Below are 23,842 nucleotides of genomic sequence, written 5' to 3'. Positions count from 1 at the left end.
CATCTAGCAGGGGTGACGGTGGCACCTGGGGTGGTTGTAGGATCCGTGTACCAACGTGTCGTCCGCAGGAAGCCCTACGCCTTTCCTTTTACACCTTTTCTTTCAGCCCAGTCGAGCTGGTTCCCTGGTACAGTGTGTTTTGTTTGGTGTTTTCACCTCTCGGATTATAGATGACCTAGAAAGGAGGAGAACGGCGTCTGTAAGCTTCGACCGCTGCGTGCGAGCGAGGTCTGAAAGGCGCTCATTCCTAAATCACTTCTTCCTGCTTCGGTTTGAGGGCAAACGGGGTGCGGGCTGTGCTGGAAACTGTGGCTGTGGCTGCCGTAACGTGGCCAGCCCCGCGGCTCAGATCCGGGCTGTGAGGCATCTCTCCCTCCGTCCTTCGGGGCGTCTCTTTGGCGTAAAACAACAAAAGTTCGTGTGGGAAATCCCGTCGGAGCCGTTCCTCTAAGACCTCTTTCCCGAGACAGCTTTTAACAAACCCGGGGTGGGGAGAAGCAAATCCGATCCCTCCAGGAGCTGTGGCTCCTTGCTGGGGCACAGACGAGGACGAATCTGCTCCTTATTTTTTTGCACCTGATTTCTAAATCCTTATTTTTCGCACCTGATTTCTAACAGGCGTACCGCCCTGACCTCTGACTTCAGATCTGTGCTTCCCCGCTGTGGACGCGGTATCAACAGGTGTGTTAATGAGCGTTTTGTTAACGAACCTGTCGGCGTAAGCCCCTTTGCGTAGGTAATGGCCGTGCAGCCCCACGGGCGGTGTTCGTCCCGAGGATTTTCCGCCTGCTAGCGAGCAGTCTGCGTCGTCTGCTGAGCCCCAGCGTCTGAGGAAGAGCAGAATGCAACTTCTTCTTGGGGGAAAAAAACGCGATTCGAGTGGTTTGGAAGGCACAGAAATCCCCCAGGCGCCTCGGGGCGCGACCTGCCCTGAAACAACCACCTGCGTGGGGAAGGGCATCGTGCGTTTCTGCAGGTCGGGCTCGGCGGGTGCTGGGAAGCCTGGCTTGAAGCCACGCAGCAGCTTTACCCCGTGCCACCCGAGGTCAAGGGAACCGCTCTGATCCACGGGTTGAATTCAGTTTGTTTGCTCTTGCTTCCTGCACCCGTGCTGTGGAAATGCTGGTTGTTTCTGAGGCTTGTTGTGAAGTGTTTTGGATTTATTTTTTTTTTTTGAGGACTGGCAGATCAAAACCCTTCTGCAGGCACTCTCAGAACTGCAGGAGCTTTGTGCTCTAATAGCGAAGTATCCTGTAAGAACCAAATGTAACTCGCGTCCCGTTTTTCGGAGGGAGAAATAATTTCCAAAATCTCTTTGAGAGACCTTTACTGCCTTTCTGGTAGGTACAGGAAGCGGGCGACGGCTCAGAAGTAGGGTGTTGGGCGTTAAGCGTGTGAGCTCAGTGACCTAGTGGTACATCGTGGGGTATTTCCTTCTGCTCGGGGCTGGAAGGAACCCCAAAGCAGCGCCGTGCCGTAGGTGCCTCAGTGTCCCCCGCTGCGAGAGGTGCCTGCGGAGCAGCTCGGTCTCGTGGTTCTGCTCTGATGTTTCAGGTCTCTGCTCCAGCTGTCGGTTTACGGCAAAGGCCAGCAAAGCAGGCTGTCCCACAAGGCTCTTCCGCAGGTCCGGGTCGAAAGCGAGCAGAGGCTGTGCATCGAAGCAGGTGCCCCCCAGCATCTTCCCAGTCCCACTGCCCAACCAACCCCTTCGTACCTGTCTTAAAAAAGTCAGCCCGAGCAGCTGACCGTCTCGCTGTCCTCACGTCTGCTTATCGCACGGAGCAGTTCTTGGTGTGCTGCCAGGGTTTTCGGGCTAAACCAGCGTTTCCTGGGCAGTCTCACCTCTGCTGGGGCTGTAGAACAAAATAGCAGTGAATTGTGTTCCTGGTGGGCCGCAGAGAGCTCCGTGGTGTATGCAGCCCTGATGCCGAGGGTGCGAGGTCCTGGACAGGACTTCTGGTGTCATTTGTTCCTCCACCCGGCCCCAGTGCTTTAATGGTTCAAGCTCGGGTGTGTTCATGCGGCGCCTCTGTTAGCGAGGGCTTCAGGATTTTTGAAGAAGAGACAGCCCAGTGTGAAGCGCGTACTGAAACAATTTGCGGGACTCCTCCTACACCTCCTCAATTCGGCGTTAGGATGTAGCTCGAGCTGCTGCAGCGTTACCCGCGTGCCCCCGGGGAGTCTCTCCGGCCCGCTGCAGCATCCCTTGCAGGCAAGAAAGGGGAACAAAGGATGGGGATCCGTTCCCAGAACTAGCAACTGCTCAGTGCCAAAGCGTCTTCAAATTAAGCTGCTGTTCAACACGACCTAGCTCCGAATTTACCAGAATGAAAATATCTGCGTTGACGCCTTCTCCTCCCCCCCCCCCCATTAAGCTCTCCGTCGTCTTCAAAACGAAGGACTTGAGATTTCTGGCGTTCCCGTAACCGAGACCTCGTGCAGGAGCCCAGCTGCCGCCCTCCTCCGTGTCTGTGACCACAAACACGCCGTGTCCCGAGGGCTTTGGGTTCCGGGTCGCCGCTGCCGAGGTGGCTCGACGCGCTTGCGCTTTCTAAATGACTGTCATTTAGACGCGACTTCTTGGGGCGAAGAAGTAAGTCAGTGAAGTCTGCAGGAATCTCAAGCTTCGTTTGAGGGACAAGGCCCCATCCTGGGCTTCCCGAGGACGCCTGTTGCTCCAGGTGAAGCGTTTACCTGCGGGAGCGCTGCGAAGCCGCCTGCTTCCAGCAGACCCGGTGCATTCCTGAGAAATGCTCTGTGGGGCACAGCCCCTTCGCAGCGCGGTTAAATCTCACGCTCGGCGTCAGGTGTAGCACGCGTTTGGAGCCAGGCTCTCGGTTCTGTGGTTTTACAACCCCGGTTTCGCTTTCCGAAGCTTTTTATTTTATTTTTTTTTTTGCTTCTTGAATTCTCGCGAAGAAAGGAAATCGGCTGTACCAAACGCAACTGGAAAAAGAAACGCTGGTGGGTTTTTTTTTCCCTGTTATTTCACTTGAAATGCACTTGGAATTTCTCGCTTGTTTGAGAAGTTTGATTATTCCTACGTTAAATACTCGGTTCCCACCAGTAAGCACGATCGCCATGGTAACAAACTTCTCCTGATGGGAGCCGGAGCGGTGCGAACGGATCTGATGGCTCAGCTCAGGGGCAGGTGTGTGGCCCTGTAAGCTAACGCTGCTGGCGTCTGCGGGGCTTCCAGCTCTGACTTGGGTTCCCCCTGTGACCGGCTGGAAATGTCAGGGTGCTGAGCTCCGCGCAGCGCCGCGTCCGTGGATCTGGCTCAGAGTGCGAGCTCGCCGATGATTTCCACCCTGCTCCTGCCAGGTGAGCACCTTGTGCTGACTCTTCTGGGAGGCTCGAGCGTTCGGCCAGAAGGTGCAGAGGGACACGACTGCGTTGTGTGGGCCTTTTGCCTCTCTAATTACCCCCAGAGAAGCCCAGGCTCCGTGTTCCTGCGTCACCGCTCTGCGTTTTGCCTTCCTTTCCGATGGGATGCTTTCCTCAAACAGCGCTCGTCTCCAGCTGGACCCGTTTAAGAGGTTTGCTAAGCAGAAGCAGCCGTTATGGACTAATTGCCCTTAAGTCCTCTTTGTTGGGTGCATCCTCTTTCACTGAGACACGAACCAATTCCATTCCCTTGTGGAGGGGACGTTGCCGCTGTGTTGTGGTCGTGCATGGTAGCATCAGTCAAGTTGTACCGATCGCGACTTCGTTCCGACTGCCTTTCATCAAGTTCGGTCCTTTCCCTTCGCGTTTAAAAATCCTGCGTATCAGCTTCCCCTCACCGTGATGAATACAGCTCCCCACCTTTCTCTAGGAGCGCCTCAGTGACCCCGTGGAGGCCAGTTTTAAGTGATTTCGAGCCTTGCCTCCCAACGTGCCGCTCCTGGGGCTGACCAGCGGCACGTGTAGCACCAAAAGAGAGTTATTTCGCAGGCAGAGCTCCGCTGCGACGCGCGTCAGAAGGTGTCACTGGGCCCTGTACGTGTTCTCCCGAATCGCGCTTGGCTAACGATAGCTGGGAAAACAAGGGCCCGCTGCTTGTACGTGCTGTGTTCTTCCCTGGCTGTAAATGCAGATGAGCCGCGCGGTCATCGGCAGCGCAAAGCTGGGGTTTGGCTGCGGCGCTCGTTAGCTGCTGTCAGAGTGACGCTAATTGTGCCCCTCGTCTCACCTGATTGGGAAGGATCTCGGTGCCGCGGCTGCAATTAAGTTATGACCTACCCGGTGTAAGCTCGAAAATGCGCTTTGAAATAAGTTTATTCCAGCCTGATTTCTCTGCAGCGAAAATCTCTGCTCTGCTCCTTTCCTAAACAAGCTGGAACTTTTCGAGGGGACAGCACGGGGGGGACGACAACGAACTGATTCATCTCCTGGAGGAAAAAAAAAACAGCATTACTCAGCCCAGCAAGGTAGGAGGTGCACCTCGCTGTCGTCTTCTGGTGGGAGAAGACCACTTTTGAAGCCTGGAGCGTCCTCCTTATAGGAAAAATGTTGCTTAGCTTCTAAATCCTAAATCAGTCAATAGCAGAGACTCCTCTGCAAAGTGTCTGCTGGGGGAAGAAAGCTGGCTTTTTCTCTGCCGTCTACCTTATCCTCGTTACTTCAGCTTCTTGGCACGAAGCTCGGTGCAGAGCAGCCAGACGTAAATCATCGAGAGCTCCAAAGAAAGCAAAGCCAGACCGGAGGGCTCGCTGGATTAGAGCCTCCTTCTCCCCAAGCCCCCGCTCGTACCCGTGGTGTGTCTCAGTACACGCGGCTGCGCTAGGGAAGGGCCTTTTGACGGGGTTTCTGGTTACCAGGGTGTTTGTCTCGGGGAAATTTGCCATCCTTGACATGAAATCGTGAAGGGTGTATGCAAAACAACTTGAAGATGTTCTCTCGTGTCTGATTTTGCATCTCAGCTGGCTTAAAAATCTGGTAGAGGAGCAGCGAGTGAGGGCTTTTTTTTTTTTAAAGAAAAACCGCGTTTCTAACGAGAAAGCGGGCTTGTGTGCCGCGTCCAAAATAAAACCCAGCACAGGTTACTGCTCAGCTATTCACTCGCCGTTCCCTAGCTTCTGGAGTATTTTCAGTTCCCATCGTAGCCGCCGTCGTCTTGCTACCTCTGGTAGTGCCCTTCCCTCCTCCGCGCCGTCGGATCGATGGGAGCTTTGTCTCAAAAAGCAGAGCTTTGGGATTCAACGCCTCGGGTGCGTGAAGGTAAACCACAGGTTACCCCGGTGGGGGTAAACTGCTCCGGGGCTGGCACAGCCCGGGGGGGGGTTGGGGATTTCTCCACCAGAACCTGCACGACGCGGTGCGCTCAGCAAACAGAGCTGTGCCCTACGGCAACGGGAATAACTAGCTTGGGGGAAAACCAGTGGATTTCAATAACGTGAGCGCGGTGAGCCCGGAGTTCTCAAGAAGTGTGCAGGGGGACTTAAAGTGCCGCCAGGAAATGGCACGCTTTTATTCCTTTATGACCCGCTTTCGTTGCAAGCGTCCTTTGCTGGTGTGCTGCGGGGGACAGATAACGCGGTGGGAAGGAAGGGGAGCGGGAGTAAAGGGCAGGGAACTTTTACAGGGGAAAACAAGACCGGAGAAAACAGGACTGAATACAAAACGGGACCGGATATTCCCGACGCTCGAAGTGAAGCGACTTCAAAGTCCCGGTGCCGGCTGCGGCTTCACGTGTGAGGCCGGCACCTCGGGCGGCCCGTGCCAGACAAAGAGAGGAGGCAAGGCGGGTGACGAAGGGTGACGAGGGCTCGGAGGCAGGGAGGCGACCGAGCTGAACACGCTCCTCCTGCTGCCCACGCGGCGGTGCAGCCGGTGCCGCTGCTGCATCCCCGGGCTCCTGCAGGTCGCTGCAGGTTGTGGGAGTGGAACTCGCTCACCTGGGTAAGAAAACACGTCTGCATAACCACTGGGCCAACACAAGAAGGTATTTATGTTGCAGGGTTCTGCTTGCAAATGCTTCAGAAGAATTCACACCTCGATGCCTCGACCGGAGCGCTGCTTTCGGTCTCCCAGCTGGCGTGGCCGCGCGTTCGCCGCGTGGAACAGCAGCGCTCACCTGCAGGGCTCTTCACCAAGGAGCCAAATCAGCAGTAGTCACCTGGGTTTAAACAGCCTTTGTTTGTCACTAACCATGCAGACAGCGAGTTTATTCCTTAGAGAGGTTCTCGGCTGCTGAGGTGGCAGAGCTGGATGACTTGATTATTCTTTAGTAATGCACACAGGTGGGGCCTTAGCTTTTTTTCCTCAAATTCAGAATTCCTTCTCTGCTCAGGTTCTTCAGCTGGAAGAGCTGTAGGTGAGTGTCCGTAAGTAATACAACGTGTGGCAGGGATCCTCAGAAGGCAGGAACTTGCTTTTCGGTAAGATTCAAACTGAGATGCACGTAGATAAATGCACGATTTTGTTCTTCCCTGAGGCTTTTCAGCTTTCTGCTCTGTCTCCTTCTTTGCGGCTGGGTGCTCACGGCCACTTGTATCACTAGGCTTGCAGAAACATTTTCAGCGAAATATTTTTAGCTGGAAAACTGATTTGCCCAAGCTTATAACTTATGTTAATTTCAAGGAAACCTAATGGAGGGGAATTTATTTTAAGGCTGAATGTTTGCCAGGAAAAAAAACAACCAACTAACCATCTGTTGGCCACGATGTTCACCTGGGACTTCGGGAGATCTGGGCGTGCAGTTGTACCCTAACAGATTTTTTTTTATTCCTGCAGGGGAGATCCAGCCCTACAGCAGTGGGTGGCCCTGTGTGAGGCCTCGTGGGAGGATGAGGGAATGGGAACTTGACCCTAGAAGAGGCAAATCCACGGCAGCCAGTTTATTTCTGGCTTGCTTGGGCAGTCTCTATCTCCCTAGATTTGAAAGGTTTTGTGTGTTTTGGTGTGGGCTTTTTTTTGTCCCAAAGCAGAATGGGCAAAATGCTGTGGATCACTTTTTATTCTGGCTGAAGAAACAATTTCCTATGAGCTCAACTCGGAACAATAGAGCCTTGATCTTGATCGGGGCCTCTGGATGTGTTACTATAATGCTAATAGGTAGCGCGCTTGGCCTTTGCGCTTCTGGCACATTTCAGGCACTGTATAGGGCGTCTGTAATCAGCTGCAGCAAAAATTCCCTTCTGTCTCTCTCCTAGCAACCCCTTCTGAACTGATATTTCAAAATAAGCTTGCTTTCCATATCGTCGTCTAAACATTTTTGACACTTGCTGTCATTAAAATTCTCTTAACGGTCTTGGGACGGAGATAATTTATCTTCGGGTCCTCAGGACTCCCTCCTAGTTTCTGTGGTGGTAACGTGGGCGTGCTTTTGAACTCCTTATCCGTCAGAAACAGCACCTGATTTGTCTCCAGATTTTGCTGTTTTCTCCTGGTTTGTGCTCTGACTGTGCGTGACGCGAAGTCAGATTAGTACACCTAGGTGGTGAGGAGGTAAAAGCAGCAGGGCCGCAAGTCACCTAGACTTACAGGAGCAAGCTGAGCGCCTTGAAAGGGGGCTGGGATGTGTTTCTGTCGAGTGTTTCAGCGCACACGGTGTGTTACAGGCTGGTTACGTGGCTCTGATCCTGCCCCCGTGTACGCAGTGGCCGTGAGCCCTGCTCTGGGAACAGGGCAGCCTGCTCGCGCCAGCACGAATGTTGAATTACTGCTAGCATCAAGAATCCTAAAGCCTTTATCCATCAATTAATTGTTTTCTCCAATCTGCGCGATGAGGAGCGCAGGGACAGAAACAGTTCGGGGCTCAGAGGAACGCAGCTGGGCAGAGCAGACCGAAATAAGGTGAGGGGGTTGCGGGCTTCCCCCTCAATGCTGCCGGCGTGCTTCCAAGCCCTTGGCGCTCCCAGGAGCGTTTTCTGCGCGCTGGCGTCAGGACCTGTTGGAAGAGGTAGGGGGGAATCCTGGAGGCAAGCACAGCTGTCCTGGGGGATGTGACTTGGGCTTGCACTAAATACTTCGGTCGCTTCTGATGAGCTCTGTGTTCGTGCCTGGATTCCTCGCTGACCTGAAGAGCCCTCGGTTGTGGACATCTGGCCCCAAATTACCGATCTTTTTGTGGGGCTTCCTGAAGCTGTACTTGGTTCGCTGAGGTTTCAGAGCATTTCTGACTCGCTGGCAGCTACCCGAGCTTGCTGCAGGATCTGGCTCTTCTAGCTCTGAATGCAGGCGAGGGGTTTTCATTGTGCCCCTGGCTTCCTGAAGTCCTGCACGGCTCCTAAGTGGCAACTCTCTTGGATCCAGCTCTCTTGGATCGATTACTGGCGTGTTTGGAACAGGATTCATTCCGGATTTGGTTGTAAGGCTTTTGCCTTATGGAGAAAAAATAATCCATCTGATCCGAGCCAACAGTTGGGGCAGAGCTGGCATTCCTTCCAAGAAGCATTGCCCTCGGTCGTGGTGGAGCTTTCTGCTGTTCCCCAGCACTTTTCCCCCCTCTGCTTTTAGAGATTTCCTTGGTACAGTTTATAGCGACAGGGGAGATGAAGAAGCCTTCGGGTCTGCCTCAAGTTCTCCTGGAGTCTTCCTGGAGCCCTGGCTCATGCATTTAATGTTTCCTGGGGATTGTGTGCACGAAGGGAATGGCTCTGAAGACTTCCTGGGGATGGAAGGGAGCTCGCAGGGAGTAAATATTATTCTCTGTAACTGTCCATATATTTTTGCCACTGCTGCTCTCACTGTTAGTGGATTTCAAATTCCTGAACATCTTTAGGGAAAGCTTCGTGCAAGGAGGAGGGCTGCTCACCCCGCTTGTGTTTGGCTTCATGTGGAATTCCCCTCGCGCCCAGGAAGGTCGGCTGACACGGCTTCCTCCGTTCTGCTCGGGCGTTTCCAGACTTCTGTGTCGATGGGAGGGCTTTATTCTGAAGTTCACCTTGCTCTGAGGTTGTGTGTGCGTGTTGATAAGCAATGCGGCTGCTCCCAAACACGGCATTTGCATCCCAATGCATGTTCCTTGTGCAAATCTAACTCACCGTTCCTTTTTAGTAGGGATCTTAGGTCCTTGTCACGACAGGGAGAACAATCAAATACGGCACCGCACCACTTATAGTGTGTAGTTGGTTTTTTTATAGTGTATAGTTGGTTTTTTTAATTTGGGAGCACTTAGACCTGAGTCTAAGCGCGGAAAACTCCGCTTTTATTTATGCTCAGCATTAATTCGTGCAGCCTGCGGCTGCTCAGGAGCTTGCCCCGAGCATCCAGCTCGGAGAGCTGCTTTTTATTAAGTGCCCCTTGATTGAGTCCTAAGCGAAACCATTTGTGTTTAACCCAATCTGCAAAGCTGCTCTGAGTGCTAACACACTTCGGCGTTAAACGTTTCACTCTGGGGCGTCGTCACGCGCAACGGGTTCGTGTCAGAGCCCCTGTCTGAGTGGGGAATGGTTCTCCGTTAGATGAGTGCCTGTGTTTTCAAAGGAGCTCAGACTCGGTCGAGCCTACATTTAAAATGTCCTGCCGTGGCACTGGGTGACGTGAGGAGATGCGGTGACAAGTGTCCCTTAACTCCGGGCCTGAAGGAAGCTGCAATATTTAGCTGCTAAGCTGTTCTCCCCAAACCTTCAGGGACAGAGCAGAGTCTGGCTTTTAGCACTGCAGGAAAACTTCTCCGATCCGGGCGTCGTCGTGCTCGAGGAGCTGGTACAAATCCTGACGGACCCTGCGGCTGGGACGGGGATGTCCTGCACAGGCTGCCAGGCTGAATCGGCCCTTCTGGAGCCGGAGCCTCTTCTCGTTGCGTGACGCGTCCTAAGCAGACTTCAGAGATGGGAATTGCGCCGAGAGCTTTGTTCCTGGTGGTAGGTCCCGAGCAGTTACGTCCTGGTGGGTCAGGGACGTGTAAGCGACCGTGTGTGTGTGTGTTCCAGGGCATGCGGGTGGTTGTTTTGCTTGGTGCCACGAAGATGGAAGAGCATCAGCGTTACTGCTGCAAAGTAGAGAGATTTATGGGCAAATGCTGTGCCTTGAGCGGCAAGAAAACTCGTTTGCATCGAGGGAAGGATCGTGGTTGTGGAAGCTTCGGTTCCGTTTAGTCCAAGGTGTTCTCCCAAGCTTGCTGCGAAGACATTAAGCATCTTTTGTTCGACACTGTGCTCTTGCGCTTTTCTCAAAGCAGGGTGGCCTCAGGGGTGCAGAGCTGCAGCAATTTGAAGCGCAGATAGGAGAAAACCTTTAATTTCTTCCTGCTCCATTTTTCGGATGCGTCCCTCGCAATTCACATTACGATTATTGATTACAGGTAATTGCTGTAGGGTATTATTCGCAATCCATCAACCCTGATTCATAGAGTTCCTCAGCAAGTTTGGGTGCCGAAACGTCCCCGCTAATTGTCTCAACTGAGCCTTGAAACGAAAATCTCGTGCCTTTCGGTTTGCGTTCCCTTCTTCCCAAAGCACTGGCGCTTTGATTCCTTTCTTTAAATGTTGGGAAATACGGCTGGTCTCTTAGCACCCTCGCAGTGCCTCGTCGTCTCGCCCTTCTGCCGTCTCTCCGAAGATGCCGAGGTTTTTTTGGTCTTGCAAGTCAAATCAACGTGAGATTGCCGTAATTTGCATCATAGCAGTGGAAGGCCATCTGACAGCGCCGAAGGCGGCCGGGGAGAAGCGAATTCATCAGCGCTCGCGTTTGTCAGAGCAGGGGTCGGGGAGAGGTCTGCTCCTCTCATCGGGGCAGGAGAGTAAACATCGAACGTGAGCGTTGGAAGGGCGAATTTCTGCCCTGAGGCTCCTCTCCAGGGCGCAGGAGTGAGAGGTCTCTGAGCGCTGCCCCTGCAATCCAGAGATTTGTCCCTGTGTGCCCTGAGCCTTCGGAGCTATTGCTGGATTTTAGCTCCCCTGCACAGCTCCGGCGTGGTTCCAGAGGCGTCGCTGATAGATAGGGACTTGGCTTCTTCTTAAATCGCAGCTTAAGCTCCGCCGAAATAAATGGGAAACGCTACATAGCTCTGAGGGGAGGGAGGGAGGCATCGCTGCTGACTGGAGATTGCTCAACGCAGGGGCGGGGATTCTCGGGGCGTTGAATTGGCTCTTGGTAACGTCATCGTGGCGGTTTGGTCGCTTGGATGTCACTTAGATGTGTCAGGACGCGTAGATTGCAAATTGCATGTTGTATGGTGTGAGGTGCTTTGAATATTTGGTTCTAAACAAACAGTGCGGTGCCCCCGGCTTTCAGCAGGTTACCTGGGTCTGAGTAAGCGCTTTGTTTCGCAGACTGAACGTTTTCCTTGACTTGACTTATCAGTATTGAGAGCAAACACGAAGTCACAATCCTAGGAGGACTCAACGAATTCGTTGTGAAGTTTTACGGACCACAAGGAAGTAAGTACGCAACCCAGCCCTCTATAAAAGCAAACTACTGGGTCCTTGGGGGGGGGGATAGTGTAATGACACCTCCTTCTGGAGCAAAGGAAGAGATGAGCGAATCCAACTGGGGGTAAAACCTCAAAGGCTGGCAGCCCTTGAGGGCTGACCTCTTGAGGGCAGAGGAAACACAACCGTGGGCGTTAACACGGATGAACCACCTCGCTTGAAGCTGAGCAGAGCTGGGCGCTCGCTGCCTCCCGACCGCCGAGCCCTCTGCTGGGGCCTTCAGCGCTGCTCTTGTTGATCCTCAGCTCTTCTAGACCTGGCTCGTGAGCTTTGCATCACCACCATCTGAGTTTTTTGTGGAGCTGGTAATTAAGATGGCTTTTCTGGTGATGAGATCACAAGTCAGGTCTCCGGCATGCCTTAATTTAGTGACATCTCTAAAGGTAAGTAAATTATTCTGATCTCTGCTTTGAATAAGGCTCTTGGGCCTTTGTGCGGAGATTTTCTGCAGTATCAGTTAAATCAAGTATTTCTTGTGAGGCAGTACAGGAAAAAGGCTTTTACCATAGGAGGTTTGATGTGAAATCTTACCCCCTGATGGGACTAAGTATTTTTCCAAAGATGTGTTTTGCTTAATACTGGAGTTCTATTTATTCTCTCCCAAGTTACAAAGTGTGTCTAATACCTGCGTTTCTTTCCTTGCAGCACCATATGAAGGTGGAGTATGGAAAGTTAGAGTCGACCTTCCTGATAAATACCCTTTCAAATCCCCGTCTATAGGTAACCAATAATCGCTTTCGGTCAAAATCTTGTTGCTTATGCAGGGGAGGTGTTACTGCTCGCAGCATTGCTGCAGGTGAAGTTGCTCTTTAAGTCTGCAGAACGGTTTTACCGTAGACTTCCAAATAAACTGCTCAAATGTTGAGTGGAGAGGAAGCTTGGTCTCTTGGCTGAAGAGCTAGGAGCCGGAAATCTGGTTTCATTGCACGTTTGGGTACTGATGAAGTAAGTCTTTCAAGTGCTTTTTTTTTTAATTGATACATCTGTTCATGGGTAAGGCGTGAGTGGGGTTGGACTAGATCTTCAGAGGTCCCTTCCAACCTTGGCCATTCTGAAATAACAACGTGAATGGTGGAGACTGGTTGTATAAAACGATTTATTTAGTATGGAGAGCAAAGACTGCAGTGCACGTTCATGATCTTGGGGTTCACCTAGCTGTTGGGACCTCTTGTCCAGAAGTGGATGGAAATAAAGACAGGAGCTGAAGCCTTTGTTCACTTGGGGTAGGTGTTGCATACGTGAAAGGACATAGAACGTATGTGGAAGAACGTAGAACGTGTGGAAGAATGTAGAAGCAAGGAGCTATCACCAGAGTAATCGTGGCTGGCTTGGCTGGTCGGGCTTGTTTAACTTTCAAAAGCAAATAGGAAGTTTGATAAGGAAGTGTTCTTTAAGCTTTATCCATCCTGCCTTTGTCCTTGGGTGGTGGTGATCTAACTCAGGTGTCTCCTAGGACCAACCTTTTCCACTCAGAGGAGCTGTAAATAAAACAGCCAATATTGCTTGAAAAACTGGAGCAGAGACGTGAACTGTCAACGTCTCCGTTCTGGCTCGTGAAATAAGAGCTGGTAACTCGGTGACACGGCCTTTATCAGAAGGGTGTGCTCGTGGCTTAAGCCACCAGAGGACTCCGAAGAATGGAAAAAACAGACTAGGGAGAATGATGTGGGAACTCGGCTGTATGGGATGGACGAGATGGGTCCCTTCCAATATCAACATCCTGATTTGGAGCTGATAAGTACTGGCTGCTTGCTTAAAATAGGCTGTTAAGCCACGAGTGCCATCTATTTAAAATCTCTCTTGTGTGAGAAATAAACCGTCTAGTTCTGAAAGTGAACTGCGCCTTCTGGGAAAGCAGTGCTGTTTTTACACAATCCTTTACCTTTCTTTTTCTGTTGAAACCTTAACCGAACCGCAGAAGGGTGCGCGCGGACGAGCAGCGATGCAGCGTTGCTGCAGCTCTAACCAGTTCCTGCTTCCTCTCGAGTCAGCTCTGAAATTCGCTGCGAACCTCTTAAATTGAAGATCGAGGTGCACAATGTGTGGCTTGGTGCCAGTCGCTTTCCCCTCTCCTCTCCTCGAGTGCCATAAGGAGGAGCAGATCAGGGCACTGTCACACCGGCAGCCTTAAATGTGAGCTGGCTACGGATAATTCTAAGGGGAAAAAAGTTTTTGTTGTTAATTCCTTTGGCACTTTTTTTCTCCTGATGTTCTCCCTGCCCGTATTTGAAACGAAGATGGCTGGCTTAATGCAGAAAAGCAAGCTTTCTTCCTGGTAGCCCTGTGATGCCAACACAGCTAAACGCAGGCCAGGCTCTTGTGTATCTGTAGAGCTGTTGATTTAGGCTCCGGTTAGTGGCGCTGGAGGTGGTGGGTCTGACCTTTCGGTGATTCGGCTTGGAGGCCGTTCAGTGCTGGCCGCGATGCGCGGGAGCGAGAGGCAACCGGGGCTGGGAGCTGGCCCAGCTGCGTTTGTTTTCCTGCTCAGTTAAACCGTGCTGCTTTGCCCCTTCTGACGATGCTTTTGCTGCCTGCCTTTTTAGTACAGCACCTTTCCGTCCAGCCAGCTTGCTTCTGTCCCCCTGCGTCGCAGCTGCCTTATTCCGGACTCGTCGGACCCTCCGGCGTGCTTCTGTTGTGCCGTGAGTCCCTGTCTGTGCAGCTAAAAACCACGGCTGCTCGTGCTGAGCTCCCCGGAAGGCTGCCTCTTGCTCTGGGGGGTTGCCTCTTGCTGTTTCTGGTTGCCTCCTGGGCAGAGCCTCGCGCAGCTTAGGTTTCAGGGCAAATAAGCACTCGGTGCTGGATCGGGAGCTGGTGGAGAGCTCGGTGCTGCTGGGGGGCAGAGGCACCGCGGGGAGCTCTAGGACCCGGCGAAGCTCCCAGCCAGCTGCAGGAAAAGGTTTGTTTTTCTTTGTCTGGTTCCCATTTCTGCTGCCCCAGCCCAGCTTATCGGGACATCCAGGGCCCAGCGGCGTCTCGGCCCCTTCCTCTGGGCTGATCCGCACTGCTCGCAGGCACGCTCGGCGTTCGCTGCCCGGTGCTGCCGGTTTTTGGGCAGCGCAGATAGCGCCAGAGCAAGTCCCCAGCCCTGCTGAGTCCTGGAGCAGCCCTGGGTGCAAAACAAGCCCCCAAGTGAGACAAGAAAAAGCGAGGCGAGATGTTCTGCTCTCCCTGGTCAGCTGCAGGACTCGTTCCAGGGAGCGCGAGCGTCCTAACCCTCAGCCAGCTTCAGCTCCGGGTAGCTTGGGGTAGGAGTTACGGGGAGGAATTCGTTGTGGGAGTCCCTGATCTGTAAAGAGGGGGGAAGTGAAGGATTTCGGAGGTGGGGGAGCCCAGAAAGGGACTGAAAGGTCGCCCAGAGCACACATGTAGCTTGTTTGCAGCACTTCTGTTCTCAGCAGTGCCGAGATCCCTGCTGCTTTGGTGATGTGCAGAGTTCAAATCAGCTGTGTAAGTCCCTGGGATGGATGAAGTATAGAATCCAGCAGTTTCCTTTAATAAATTACGCTTTTATGATGAAGCTTAAAGCAGAAATGCTGTTCTTGCAGCTTTCCTTGTTCTTCCGGGACTGCGGGCTAAAATTTTCTTTCTGTCTTGGAAATCCTTAATGCAGTCTTAAACACGGTATTGGCTTTTTGCAGCAAATAACATGATGGCTGGAAGCGTACCCATGTGTTCTAGGGAGCTGCTTCTGAAAAAATGACTGCTAATAGTCGCTTTCTAATCTCTCCAAATTGCTTTTATCCCAGCATGGCTCTGAGTATGAGGTACGTGAAAACTTAGCCCAGCACAACCTGGTGTTCTTTTCCAAAGCGTGCCTGGCAAACCTGAACAGAGGAGGTTTTAAAAGTGGATTCTAGACTCGTGGTGGTGCAGACCTGTTCTTAAACCCTAGAAGAGCGGTGGTCGTCCTTGCCTTTGAGGGTGCTTTGGTCTCTGCAGGAGTCTTTGCCTGGTGGCTCTTCTGCTGAATCTCAGCTCCCTTGTCCCATCCGCAGCTCCCTTCTCAAATATCAGGGAATCACAGAATGCCTTGGGGTGGAAGGGACTTAAAGCCCATCCAGTTCCACCCCCCTGCCATAGGCAGGGATGCCACCCCCCAGATCAGGTTCCTCAGGGCCTCATCCAGCCTGGCCTTGAACACCTCGAGGGAGGGGGCATCCACAGCTGCTCTGGGCAACCTGTGCCAATGTCTCACCACCCTCTGAGTGAAGAATTTCCTCAAGCCTCTAATCTAAATCTCCCCTCTTTTAGTTTAAAACCATTCCGCCTTGTACTATTGTTATCTGCCCAAGCAAAAAGTTGCTCTCCATCTTTATCAGCCCTCTTTAAGTGCTGAAAACCTGCCATGAGGTCACCCCGGAGCCTTCTCTTCTCCAGGCTGAACACCCCCAGCTCTCTCAGCCCGTCTTTGTAGCAGAGCTGCTCCAGCCCTTGATCACCTTCGTGGCCTCCTCTGGACCTGCTCTAACAGCCCCACATCCTTCTGGTGCTGGGGGCACCAGACCTGGACGCAGGACTCCAGGTGGGGCCTCACAAGGGCAGAGCAGGGGGGGGACAATCCCCTCCCTCCCCTGCTGCCACCCCTCTGGTGACACAGCCCAGGACACAGTTGCCCTCCTGGGCTGCAGGCACCCACTGCTGGCTCGTGTGGAGCTTTTCTTCCACCAAGTCCTCCTCCGCAGGGCTGCTCTCAGTGGGTTCTTCTCCCAGTCTGTGCTCGTGTCTGGGATTGCCCCAACCCAGGTGCAGCACCTTGCACCTCATTACGTCCACGTGGGCCCACTTCTCCGGCCTGTCCAGGTCCCTCTGGATGCCATCCCTTCCTTGTTTGATATCAACTTCCCCACTCAGCTTGGTGTCACCTGCAAACGTGCCGAGGGTGCGCTCGATCCCGCTGTCTGTGTTGGTGATGAAGATATTAAACAATTAAACAGAACCGGCCCCAGGACAGGGCCCTGAGGGACTCCGCTCGTCACCGGCCTCCGCCTGGACGTGGAGCCATCGACCACCGCTCTCTGGGGGCAGCCTTCAAACCAGCTCCTTACCCGCTGACCGGTCCGCCCATCGAGTCGTAGCTCCGATCTGGAGACCGGGATGGCGTGTGGGACTGTGTCAAAAGCCTTACAGAAGTCCAGGTAGATGACATCAGTTGGTCTTCCTTTGTCAGCTGAGGCGCTCATTGCGCCACAGGAGGCCACCGCGTGGGTCAGGCACGACTTGCCCTTGGTGAAGCCACGCTGGCCGTCCTGGGTCACCTCCTAAAACACGCGTGGCATTGATTTCCTCTCCTTCTCAGGCTGGTAATTATGGCTGTGGTCTATTAAATGATGCCACCCCAGGGACAGCGCTCTCCTGGCAGTGCACACAATGCCTCTCGTTACAGAGCTGAACCATCCGGGGATCCGCGAAAAGAGCAGTCGCGGTGAGAGCTTCCAGGGTTTCATCACGGCCCGCAGTAGCTTTCTGGGATTTCTGGCACCACCTGGTCTTTGCTTGGTCTTTGCTGTGTAATCAGATGGATTCCTGATCACCTTGGTGCAGGATGGCTTTTCCTAGCAAGAGAGGAAAGGGAAAAGGATGGGAAAAGGGAAATACGCGCACTAAAAATGTAGATGGAGCGAGGTGTGGTGCTATCATGTTGGCTCTAGGCTTGAGTACTCCTCTTGAGGTTGATTAACTCTGCTTGTGATCCCCAAATACCAAAGTCTTTAGGATTTAAAAAGAAAAGGACTCGAGCAGTTTGTTAGAACAAAGCCTAACCCCTGAAAAATGCCCTGTTGATTTCTGGAGCGCTGCTGCTCTTAATGCTTTTGTCGCTTAACGTAAATATCCCTGCTCTTACGAGGCCACGAAGCGCTGCCTTGCTGGATGTTTTGTTCCTTTTTGCCTCCTAGACAATACTCCATGAGCTGTTTCTGGTTTCGGGAACCCTGCTGGCACTGCCTCGCTGCTTTTCCCTTCCCTTTGGGATTCGGTATCTCCAGGGGCACTTTGTGCCCGGTCTGTTCCTGCCCTTTCAAAGGGGAGTTGGGAAGTACTCGCAGTACTGTTTTCAAGCTCCCATATCACGAGAACGCTTTGTGTAAGTTTTTTGCATGTTTTTCGTCTGCCCGTACGCCTGCCAAGAGCTGGAGATTAATGCTCTTCGGTACCCGAAACCCAGGAGGAAGAGCAGTGATGTCCTGCCTCGCTTAGAGGCTAAGAGCAGGGCAGTAGATACAGGAACACGGGAGCCCGAGCTCTTACCCGGAAGCCCCATGGCATTTATTTTATTTCTAAAAATCTGCAGAAGCATTAGGCCAGCACCGCGTCCCTGTTTCCTCGATGATCAAATGTCAGAGCTGCCAAGTTTGTGCACGATAGGCGCAGAGGCCTCGATTTCTCCAATAACCCGTGTGCGTTTATACACAGCTCTCATTTTTCCTCCCATCTCTGTCCCCGCTCTCTGCAGATACCTTGCATTTGTATTTCACCTCTCTTCGAGGTGTTTTCCCAGACAAAATGCCTCGAACATCTGGAGGTGTGTGCCTGTAACAAGATCGTGGCAGCCAGCACGGGATCGAAGCCGTTCAGCTCTAGCCAGGATTCGCCGGATCTCTCCTGGCCCGTGCTTAATTTCTTCTTTTGAACCGCAGCTGCTATTTTTACTCCCAGCCCCTCTCCGGCTTGCCTTACGCTTTGCTCCTTGGAGTTTCGTGAGTCGCTCATCACCGGCGACCGCTCCGAGCTCGCTCTTCCTGGAGCGCGTTGATCCTCGGCGTGACCTGTGAGCGCCGTGAAAACTCTTGTTCTTTCCCCTACGCCGGGCTTTGTGCGCGGGGAAAGATGAGGCACCCGAAGGTAATCTGTATTCCCGGCTCCGCTGCGGTCTGACGCACGCTCTGCACCCTCTGCATCTCCCCTGCCACAGCCAGACAAAATTGGGGAGGTGTTTTCGAGCCTGGCTTGGCACGGATTCGCTGCCTTCTGTGCCAGGCTCTGGGCATCAGGTGACGGTGCACCTGAGCAGTCAGACGAAGTGATATTGGGCAATTGCTTTGGTTTTTTTTTTATTTTCTCAGAGCTTGCAGCTCTCAGCCACGAGCTCCCCAGCTGCTGCTGCTGCCTCTCCGCTCCCAGGAAGGGGCGGCTCAGCGATTCCCTCTGGGCAGGGGGTCCGGAGTTGACAGCTCTTGACACCATTTCCCATCCCCTACGGCCGTATTTTTTTCTCTCCTGATATTTCCCTCGTGGAAGCTGCTGCGGGATTATTTATGGCGTTGTTTTGAAAAGCCACTAAAAGTTGAGTGGGGTAATATAAACTGTTCTGCTTCTGTTGGCGAGCTGATGTTACGCAGCCCCCTCGCGCCAGCGCCGTGACGGATGCCTCCACGGTCGGTGCGCAGCCTTGTGCTCGACTTTGTATCCTGAAGGAGCTCCTAGCCCTTGAATTTCATAAAAAAAATGAAATCCTTGTAATTCTCAGTGAGACCTCACTGACCTGAGAGCGCCGGACGAGGTAGACCAGTAGTCCCAGTGTCCCCAGGGGACTACGGGGAGGGCTGGGGCAGCAGCCTTGCTCTCGTGCCCTCTCCTCCGTCTCCCACCGCGGTTTCTCAACCCGCGGTGCGTGGCGCGCTCGTGATCGGTTACACAAGCAAGCAGTCCCTGAAATGAGCGCAGCGTGGGGTTTTTTGTTGTTTTTTTTTAAAGTGTGTGTTCTCTTGCAGGCTTTTGAGTGTTTAGAGGGGGGAGGGAAGTACTAAACATTAATTTTAGACTAATCTTATCTGGCTGTTTGGCAACGTTGCACAAGTATTTGGAAGCATGAGTATTTGGAAGACTTTTTTCCATTAGCTAGGTTGTCCTGTGGTTGAAAAAAAAGTGGAGGAAAAAGTGTTCTTGATCTCTCTGTGCTGCATACGGGCTCTTCTGCGTGCTGATCTCTGTGCACATCGTTCTGCCCTGCGCCTCGGGTGCTCACCCGAGCCACGTGGGCTTGGTGCGGTGTTGAAACTCACTGCATCCTGCTTCGGAGAGCCCGTAACCACCTTCCCACCTCCCCAGCCAGGCAGTCTGAGCGATTTCCTGACTTGCCTTTAGTCTCTCACTGAAAAACAAAACTTTCAGCCTTGTCAGCCCCCTGCCCTGGAAGGCAGGGACGGTTGCTGTACGCCTGTCGGATCGGCTGCTCGCTCGGCGCGCCGGTGGCACGTAGACGTGAACGTGCTGTCGCAGTTGGTCGGACGGAGAAACGTCCAGCTGGCCCTGCTTCGCCAGCAGAGCGCCAACACGTGGGCAAGCGGTGGTGGCTGGGGGCTAGGCAAGTCCCAGATATAACTGGCCCTGCTCTGGCACGTTCCCCCGAGCAGGTGGGATGTCCTTTTGCAGCTACCACTGGCGTGGGGCAGCCCGTGCAGCTGTCCCCCTGCTCAGCAAGGGGGCTGGGATGCCCTGATCGCTTGCTCGTTTTCCTCCGTGCATGCTTCACGGCTTTAAAGAGCTGTGCTGCAGCAAAAAAAAGCATCTTTTGGGGGATCTCTCAGGTCTTTTGGGGACCTCTCGTACAGCTAAGCTGGCTGTACTTTGAGCGTGGAGAAGCAGCGGGCACTTTGGAAGCGCTGCTCGTTGGATGGTGCCCAGCGCCTGACCTGGAGAAGCACCGGTGGGCGCAGAAACCCTTCCGCTGCCGCGGGCCAGCACCCGTAGCAAGAGCAGGGAGGCGGTCTCCAGGCCTGATCCCTGTTTTCTGCAAGTTTTCAGGTAAAGCCAGAGCCTTCTATTTTCCCAAATAGAAGAGGGATGTACTAAGGTAGGACTCTGCCTCAATTACGGTCCAGCCACGCAGGCGTGATGATAGGGGGAGTGATCAGCGTGGGACTGCCCCTCGCAGGAGCTTTCTGCTTGTTGGCTCCACAGGACAAAGGCAGGACAAAACTGCCCCAGGTGCCCTCGGTGTTCCCAACTCGCCAGAGTGCTCGGGCTCTGCCTCTTGGAGGAGAGCCTCTTGGAGGGGAGCTCACTGGCACGGCAGCTCGCCGGAGTGCCTTGGGTCTGGCAGCGCTTCCCAGCCCGATCCTGAGAGCTTCAGGCTGGAGTTATTCAGGAGATCCTTCGACATCAACACAAGTCTGAAATTCCTCCCGGTTTTCCCCTGCGCTCAGCTATCGCCCAGCCCAGGGCCCGAGGCTCAGCACCGCTTTGACCTGACCGCGGCTCAGCACCGGGCTTTTTGGATTCATCCTGGCTGCTGCGGGAGCTCGGTGGGAGAACTTCACCTGGAGCGCGGCCAACCCCGCAACCGTGTGAGCACTGACAGCAGCCGGGGAAGACTGACAGCCTTTCTTCCAGCTGACTTTATGTACAAATACACTTCCCTTCAAAGGCTCTGCCGAGCCAAGGAGTGATTACTCCAGGGCTGCTGCAGAAATATCACCGTTTTTGAAGGTCAGCACCTGCGTGTGGGTCCCAGCACCTTCCAGCCCTGGAGCAGATAGGTCCCTTTCTGTTGTGCAACCCCTTTATGGGTGTATTTTTTTTTCTGCTTTCACCCAAAGCTTGTTGTCAGTACAGGTTTCCTGCAGGCCTGCTTTACCTCGAGAGGCTCTCCTGGATCGTGGTGTCTCCGTATGGAAAATACGGGCTGCGGTCACCCTGCCAGAACTCCACCTAAACGTCGGGTTTTCCAGGGAATCGGTGGTCCGCGTGAGTGCTAAAATGTTTAGTGAAGTGTTCACAGGCAGTCCAGCACCCAGAACGACGACTGCACAGGCTGGGGGCTCAGCTTCGTGCTCCTGGCTGTGGTGGGAACCCAAAATCAAGGGCCTGGGACCTCCCTGGGGTCCTCGCTGCTTCCCCAAAGTTTTGCGTGGCGCTTTAATCAGTTAATTTAATCAGTTAATCAGGGATGTGTTGTACTCGGTGCTGTGGCAGTGAACCTGCCGCTGTATTTATGCTGGCAGGGAAGGCTTTTTTCCACTCCTGGCTTCCTCTGCAAGTTGGACACTCCTGCTTTGTGCTCTGCATTTGTAGAAATACAGAGAAAGGCGGCGTTACCGGAGCGAGGTTGGTGCTTCGTCACTGAGGGTGACTTTCCAACGAGGAGGAGAGGACGGATTGGACTCGTATCTGGGTCAGGAAGAGGGAAAATACGATCAAAGTTGTGCTGGGGGTGGGCAGTTTGCATCTACAGGAGCAGGAGGCTGGGGGGACCTTGGAGAGTTGCGAGAAGATGCGGCAACAGCCGAGGACGTGAGGAGCGCAGGGAGGGGATATTCGTGCTCGGCCTCGAACAGCAGCTGTTCAACGTGGAGAGCTCGAGACCAAGGGCACTGAAAGAAGGGATTGCTCCTCGGGTGAGCGCGAAGATGACGGAGAAGAATTGGAAATCTCTAGGGCAGGAGCTGCAGGAGCGGGTGGCCCGATGTCACCTCCGTGGATGTGGTGTCCGGTTTAAGCACCGAAGGGTGGCCGCAGTCTGCCAAACCCGCAGGTGTCCGCGCGGCATAGCGTGGTGCAACCAGCCGCGGGTGGCTGCGGGAGAACTTCCTGGAAAGTAGCTGAGAAAAGGAGAAAACCCAAAACCCAAAAAAGGAGAAAACCCAAAGGAGAGGAGGCAGGGGGATGCCTTGCCTCTAGCTGGTCTCTGGCCCAGAAATCAGAACGGACAGCGTTTAATTCGGCAGCTCCGCACGTTGCTGCTCTGTTCTGGCTGCCTTCTGCCTTCTCCTGTCCTCCCTTTACTGCTTTTTCAGAAACTTCTTTTTTTTTCCCCCCTTTTAGAGAGAGGCAGGATTTAGATCTGGGCTCGTTGCTCGCCGCATCTCTCCAGTGCCTGGCGTAATGGATCCGTGACCTGACTTAAACCCGAGGGAGCTACCGTAGTGTAAATATTTGATGGAACTACAGCCTCCCTCTTTCACTCTGCTTCAGTTTTTCAAGCTGAATCACGGGAAGGTTTTCCTGAAAGACACTTGTTAGCACGGGCTCGCTTCTGCAGTTCTTGCTCTTCCTTCTAGAGACCGTTCTGTTTCTGGGCATCGTTTCAGTCTTGCGTTGTATTTATGCAAAATCCGAGTGGTACAAGTAAACACGGAATTATATTTGTGTCACAATACGTGGAAAGAAAGGGAGCTGACTCCATATGTCGGCTCTTACCCAGCTGGGAACCAAGCTGCCACTCAAACTGTGCTCGCTCCTGGTTCGGGCAGAGCTGGTGCATCGCTGCTGCTCCTCGGGGCCGCGAGGTATTTCTACGCTTCTGTGGCCTGGTTGGAAGAGAAAACTGTCTTTTCTTTTTAAATGGATTGAGTCAACACCCCGGATTTAACTTTCTTTCCTGTTTTTATAAGCAGCACCTTTATCAGGAGTAGCTGCTGTTAGCTGAAGTAGATTGTAGGCTCCCACCTGGGGGGGGTTGTAGGGCTTTACAGGGAAAGGGATGGTGATGTGACGAAGGAAGCAAGGTTTGATTTTACCTTCTGGGAAGAAGAAAAAGCCAGCAAGGTAAGATCTGGGAGCCGCTTAAAGTGGTGCAGAAACAGGGGCTGCAGCCAGCCCTTCTGGGCAGAGCTGAAATATACAGGGACCAAGCAGAAGTGTATAGGGACCCCAGCAGAAGTATATGGGACACTCGATCCATTTTCCAGTGAAGTAACTGGAAAACCCGAATCTGTTTTCCTTGGCACACATCCCTTGTGTAGCGGGGACGGGTCCCTCACCAGGGGTTTTAGTTCCCCCCTACTGAAAGGGAGGGGTTTGGGAGCAGGATTTGGCATCCCATGCAGTCACCCGAAATGCTAAACTTGTTTTTTGGGGTCGATGTGCTCTACTTCTATACAGGCTACAGTGGCAAGCGTGGCATGTTAGAATCCCGCTAATATTTTTGCTTTTTAAGCTCTGTTTGTGGGAGAAGGGGGAGTTTTTTGAGGCTCGGTCCGTCTTTAACTCAAGGTTGAACGATGTAGCTGGAAAACGTGGCTTCGTGTCTGGTAGCAGCAGCCAGAGGTGTCCCTAAAATACGAGGCATCTTCTACCACGGTGTTGTAACTCTTGAACCAGGGGATTTTTTGCTCCTGAATGGCTTACAAATGTAGATTAATGTTGTAACTTCAAGTTGCAGAAAAACTTTAAGAAACATCTCTAAAAAGAGACAAAAACTTAAACTAGAGCTTAAAATTTGTGCTTGGTTTGTATTGAAATGATCCCTGCAGCTTATAAATCAGAGATGTGTGGTTAATTGTGCTGACGGGCAGTTCTTCTCAAGCTAACGCTGGGCCACAGCCGTTGTGGTACTGCTGTGCTGTGAGCGGGGTTTTTTTGCAGTTCAAGGGAAAGGCTGGGGACCCCAGGGTCAAAACGCTGGCTGCGTATTTTAAAGGTTACGTGGCTATATATAGCAAAGCCGGGTTTTTCTGTGAAAATAGTAAGCAGAGTCCTTGTTCAGTAAATTCCAGATTTCTCTTTTTTAAAAAAAAAAACAAAACCACCTTTGGCTGTTT

General features: G+C 53.0%; 1 protein-coding gene and 1 long non-coding RNA gene across 6 annotated transcripts in view; both read left to right on the top strand.

Annotated features, from left to right (window-relative positions):
- The window catches only part of UBE2H (ubiquitin conjugating enzyme E2 H), a 48,632-nt gene that overhangs the window by 12,557 nt on the left and 12,233 nt on the right, over positions 1–23,842 (top strand). For 2 of the 5 annotated variants that reach the window (XM_083840968.1, XM_083840965.1), the window contains exons 2-3: positions 11,233–11,309; positions 12,006–12,080. Coding sequence is in view for 1 of the 5 variants with exons in the window: in XM_083840965.1 (XP_083697091.1) it covers positions 11,233–11,309; positions 12,006–12,080 (152 nt within the window). In the remaining 4 variants the exon portion in view is untranslated. Of the gene's footprint in view, positions 1–24; positions 1,247–11,201; positions 11,310–12,005; positions 12,081–23,842 lie in introns of those variants that run through there. The other 3 variants (XM_083840967.1, XM_083840966.1, XM_083840969.1) reach the window with 2 other exon arrangements.
- On the top strand, positions 12,087–23,826 carry LOC310901480. The gene is made up of 2 exons (XR_014585841.1): positions 12,087–20,789; positions 20,900–23,826. It is a non-coding gene; the product is annotated as an uncharacterized lncRNA (long non-coding RNA).

The sequence above is a fragment of the Anser anser genome (genome assembly GCF_964211835.1).
Source record: "Anser anser genome assembly, chromosome: 1".
Classification (NCBI taxonomy): Eukaryota; Metazoa; Chordata; class Aves; order Anseriformes; family Anatidae; genus Anser; species Anser anser.
The sequence above is the reverse complement of the archived record's forward strand: the minus strand, read 5'-3'. Positions and strand labels throughout refer to the sequence as shown.